Here is a 5,664-nt window from a genome sequence, read left to right on the forward strand (position 1 = left end):
TGATACAATGGGCCACACTCAGAAGTGGAGGGCCAGAAAAGGTGTTTGTGGGAAGGTCACGATTGTAAAATCACACCGTGCTCAAGTAGGCTGCGGAACCAATAGCCACAAGATATCAATGGAACCAAGAGTTTAGCAGGATTCAAAGAGGGACAGGATGTTTATATGGGTAGCTAGAAAATACAATTACAGGAATGAGGATTGTTAAAATATGTCTAACTAGTGGGTGACAGGGGGAAAGTTTCCCTGGGAGCATAGCTGCCTATTGCAGGGCTTCTTCTACCTTCCTCTGCAGCATCTCATGTTGGTCACTGGATATGGGGCTAGATGGACTGCAGGTCTAATCGAGTCTGGCAGTGCCTTTCTTCCTACCAGTGGTGTAAATTCAAGACTATATTTTTGCTGATCTTCCTTGAGCTCCTGGGAATCTCTAGACTTGCACTCAGAGCAGAATATCATCTCGTTAAATATCATCTAGTCTTTTGTTCTTTTTCCTTTTAGGAAGGAAAGTTCAAAACTCCTGGGACCTGCCCAGGACATTATGTCAGCTGTCAATGACACCAACTTCAACTCTGCAGTGTTCCTTCTCACCGGGATACCTGGGCAGGAAGACGTCCATCTCTGGATCTCTATTCCCTTCTTTTTAATGTATGTTATTTCAATATTAGGAAATTCACTCATTCTGTTCATTATAAAAACAGATCCAACCCTCCATGAGCCCATGTACATTTTCCTTTCCATGTTGGCTGTCACAGACCTTGGTTTATCGATATCAACCATACCGTCAACACTGGGCCTATTCTTGTTTAACTCTAGGGAGATCAGCCTTGATGCTTGTTTTGCCCAGCTGTTCTTCATCCACTCATTTTCGTTCACTGAATCCTCCGTGCTGTTGTTGATGGCCTTTGACCGCTTCATTGCAATCTCTAACCCGCTGAGATATGCTTCTATCTTAACCCCGTCAAGAATAGTCAAGATGGGGCTACTGTTTGTGCTAAGAGGGGTTGCCGTAATATTCCCACTCCCCTTTCTCCTGAAACGCTACCAATACTGTCGAATCAGTGTCCTCTCCCACTGCTACTGCATAAACCAGGAGGTCATGAAGATGGCTTGTTCAGATATCACAGTCAGCAGCATCTATGGCTTGTTTGTTACAATCTCCACGGTGGGGTTGGACTCGCTGCTCATCCTCCTCTCTTATGTGATGATCCTCAAAACAGTGCTGAGCATTGCGTCCCACGCGGAGCGCCTCAGGGCCCTGAGCACCTGTGTCTCCCACCTCTGCGCTGTCCTGCTTTTTTACACACCAGTGCTCGGCTTGTCTGTGATACACAGATTCGTGAAGAACTCTTCTCCCTTGCTTCCGATTCTCATTGGCTACGTCTACCTAGTGTTCCCGCCCCTGATGAACCCAATTGTGTACAGCGTGAAAAGCAAACACCTTCGTGCGAGGATAATCAGGGTGTTTGTCAAGTGAAGGGTCAGTTCATCACCCAGCTCCAGTGCTGGTGACATGGGATACAAAAAACACAGGCCACCTATTCCATCCTGGACACTTGCATCTGAGAGGACATGAGCTAGTGATCTCCACTCTGCAGAGAAAGGTTCAGATGGGATCTATGATCTGGAGGAGTGGGAGAGGGGCTGGTGAGGGAGGACAGGGCACTGGAGGAAGGAGACCAAGCCAGGCAGCAACATTTACGAAGTGACTGTGTTCATCCATAGCCAGGGGATAGGTGGGATGTTGGCCCATAAAGAGCTGTATCAGTGCCTGCTCTGACCACAGAATTCCTGTGGATACAGTCAATAAAGAGAAGGGATGGGGATGTTGTTTCCCATTACACCTGGCCTGTCATTGTCCCGTCTCTGGTTAAACATCCACGGGCCATGAGAAAAGCTGCCCTCTGGGTGCTGCGTGATCCATGGGGCTGCACCAGCTGTGGACAGGGGCTATTCAAGGGGCATGGACATCCACCTTTCCCTTACGCCCTCAGCCAGGTGTTTGTGACTGAGTCATGTTAGAGACCATGTCAGGAGAGGCCATTCAGGCAGCCCACCCCCACCACCGCTGAGGATGGCTCTGCACACCATATGCTTGCTGAGTCCACTCCCCACCGAGGTAGGGCAGAGCTGCATGTGTGAGTGAGGGTCTGACACACAGGTGTCCTGGCAAGAGAATCAGGCCAAGGTTCCCTCCCCATCTGCTCCATTTTTGCTGCTCCAGCAATGCAAAGGGGTGGAAACTGGCCTCAGCTCCCACACAGAGGCACAGCTAGCTCCTACCCCAGCCCAGCCCATTCAGTGTAGGGTGACCTTCCCTGAGTCGCTACCCACTTCTCCTCCTCTTAGGTTTGCCAGGCGTCCGGTTTTCGAACAGACTGCCTGGTGAAAAAGGGACCCTGGTGGCTCTGGTCAGCACTACAGACGGGGCAATTAAACGTCCAGTTGGTGCCACAGCAGTGCTAAGGCAGGCTCCCTGCCTGCCATGGTGCTGTGTGGCTCTCAGAAGCAGTGGCACATCCCTTCTCCAGCTCCTAGGCATAGGGGCACCCAGGGGGCTCTGCGTGCTGCGCCCGCCCCAAGCACCAGCTCTGCAGCTCCCATTCGCCAGGAACTACGGCCAATGGGAGTTGTGGGGTGGAGCCTGCAGACAAGGCAACATGAAGAGCTACCTGGTTGCACCTCCCCGTAGGAGCCAGAGTGGGGACATGATGCTGCTTCTGAGAGCTGCTTGAGGTACGTGCCGCCCGGAGCCTGAATCCCTGACTCCCTCCCACACCCCAACCTTGTGTCTCTTCCCAGAGCCCCCCTCCTATACTCCAAACCCATCGGCTCCACCCCCGAGCCCATGGGCACCCTGAACCCCTCATCCCTGGCCCCACCCCAGAGCCCGCATCCCAGCCAGAGCCCTTACCTGATCCCACATCCCAATGCACTGCCTCAGCCCTGAGCCCCCTCCCACATACTGAAGTATTCATTTCTTGCCCCACCCCAGAGCCCCCACCCGAAGCTGGAGCTCTCACCCACTCCCGCATCCCAACCCCCTGCCCCAGCCTGGGGAAAATGAGCAAGTGAGTGAGGGTGGGGAGAGTGAGCGACAGAGCGAGGGGAGATGGAGTGAGCGGGGGGGCGGGGCCTCGGAGAAGGGGTGAGGGTGAGGCAGGGGTGGGGCCTCAGAGGAGGGGCGGGGCGGAGGGCGGGGCAAGGGTCTTTGGTTTTCTGTGAGTAAAAACTGGCAACCCCACCTCCTCTTCCCCATAGGCCCTGGCCCCGGCCAGGCTGGGAGCCGAAGCTGGGCCTTGGTAAGAGCCGTCCAGGGAGCCAGAGACACTGAGGAGCCCCAGACCCTCCACCTGCCCTGGCTGGGGGGGGGGAGGGGTCGGGCTGAGAGCAGCCCCCAGCCTGTGTCACCGCCCCTCAGAACATACCCCCTTAGGGGTGGAAAATCTGGGGCTACCCACTGCAGCCTGGGCTCCCAGGGTTCCACAGAGCAGCACCTTGGACATTTCTCCATATTTCTTTATAAAAGGTCCCTTTCCACGGCCCAGCTCCGGCCAGACTGCGGGGGCGGAGACTCAGGGGAAGTGGAGGAGCAGGGGGCGGGGCCTCAGGGCAGAGATGGGGCAGTGGGTGCGGCAAGCCTGAACCAACGCTGACCCCAGCAAGGAGCGCAGTGGGGGTGATCCTGAGTAGAGGAGGAGGCTGGGGCTGGAGAGTAGGAGACCTTGTGTTTTGGAGAAGACTGAATAAATGTGACCCCAAAAAGGGGGCTCTTGTTTTAAGTATCCCAGGCTGAGAGTAAGTCACTGCAAGGACCTTAGAGGGAAGGGCAGGGTGCCTGCAGGGCCACCTCAGTCCACAAAGGGACACTCTGGGTCACACTGATCCTCAGGGATGTGGCCGGATTGGGCTGTTCCCTTGGAAGCCATTACCACGAGGCAAAGGTCAGCCCAGCCCCCAGGCTGCTATAAACACTGCTGAGGCAGGGGGAGAACAGGCCAGAGAATCAAACCCCTGTAACTGGGTCCTTGCCATCCCCACTCTCTGCAGCACAGAAGGGAGCTCTGTTGGCACAGCAGAGAATCCAGCCGGGCCTGTCACCGCTCGGATGGCTGGAAGGCTGGTCCTATGTTCTGGGCATGGCTCTGTGACTCAAGACAGCTGGGTTTGATTCCCTTGCCCTGTGTGACTGTGGGCAAACTATGGGCTGTCTCTGAGCCTCTGCACAGGTGGATAAAAGCCCTGCCCTGCCTCACAGAGGTGGTGGGAGGACAAAGACATTGAAGGTGATCAGAGACTCTGAGACCCTAAGATCAGGGCTGTGTCAGGGTTCCACAGAGCAACACCTCTGACATTTCTCTATAAAAGGCCTCTTACCACAGTCCCTGTGACAGCTGCTTCTGGGAAGCCCCGTGACTCCAGCACTGTGGTGTCTGTGGCAGATGTGCGGGTGCTCAGGGTGACAGTGAAGGGTAAGTAATGGATTTCTGAGGAGAGTGATGGAGTATCAGAGAGAGGCCGAGCATTTCAGCACAGGCACCAAAACAGTGTTTGCAGCCATTGGGGCTGAATGGGTCTAACTGAGAAGCAATGTAGCAATGGCCACGGGGCAGTCCGAGGGCAAAGGTCAGCTCCACAAATTGGCTCTTTACCATGGACATGGCTGAGCACTATGGTGACTAGGTCCAGGCTCACACAGGTTTCAGCACAGGCTGCTTCCACAAGAAAGGGGAAAACAGATGATACGATGATCTCAGGGACACAGGAAAACTGGGCTGGGTCCCAAGAGCTCATTGGTTTCCCAAGAAAATGTAAATTGGGCCAGTTCTGTTTCTCTGTCCCCAGATCAAAGCCTGTCTAACTTAGCTGGCAGTGATATGTGAGACTGATGAGTGTAGACATGTGACAGCTGCCTGGTATTTTATAACCATTTTCTCCAATGCTTTGTGCTGTTTGCTAATAAACCTACTAGTTTTAAGGAGGCTGGGGGTGACTCTATAGCTCTGGTCAGAAGCCCCACACACTCTGAACAGAAGAGACTGAGGTATCCAGTCAGACCTGTTTGGTGATAAGCGTTTATCATAGATGGGGTGTTGTTCCCAGCTCAAAGATTGGGACAATTGTAAGACCTCCCCCCCCCGCCCCCAAGATAGGAAAGGACCTGTTTTAGAGGGTAAAGAGATGATATATTCCTGTTTTATTGTGGCAGTCCAGATTTTTCTTGGCCAGCATCTATGCTTGTTGAGTGCCTTTCAGCATTCAGAGGAGCAACTTGTTCAAGTTGCAGCCAAGATAACGATCCACTCAAGACAATGATTCATAGAGTCATAGAATTTAAGGTGAGAAGGAGCCATTAGATCATCTAGTCCAGAGGTTCTCAAAATGGGGTTGAGCCCCCCTGGAGGGTGCAGAATGTATTTGGACGGGGCAGAGGGAGGCATGAGATGCTTTAGGGGAAAATCCTTCCTGTGCATATTTGAAGCGCAGCAATGAAGAATTACCGTGCTGATCATTCCAGACAGATCAGGTCCTCAGACGGCGCTGTGCATTTGACTCTAGGTGGCGCTGTACATTTTGAGGGATTTTGGTTAAGCCTACACAGTATTATACAAAGTAATTGACATCTGTACGTGAGCCCGTTTGCTACCGCACGGTGTGCACATT

The 5,664-nt window shown here is 53.4% G+C and overlaps 1 protein-coding gene across 1 annotated transcript; it reads left to right on the forward strand.

Moving 5' to 3' along the window:
- The first annotated feature begins 541 nt into the window (after positions 1-541).
- On the forward strand, positions 542-1,477 carry LOC123356798 (olfactory receptor 51G2-like). The gene has a single exon (XM_045000131.1). The coding sequence runs from the start codon at positions 542-544 to the stop codon at positions 1,475-1,477; it is 936 nt and encodes a 311-aa protein (XP_044856066.1).
- The last annotated feature ends 4,187 nt before the right edge of the window (positions 1,478-5,664 follow it).

Source organism: Mauremys mutica, chromosome 1, assembly GCF_020497125.1.
Source record: "Mauremys mutica isolate MM-2020 ecotype Southern chromosome 1, ASM2049712v1, whole genome shotgun sequence".
In the NCBI taxonomy this organism is placed as follows: Eukaryota; Metazoa; Chordata; order Testudines; family Geoemydidae; genus Mauremys; species Mauremys mutica.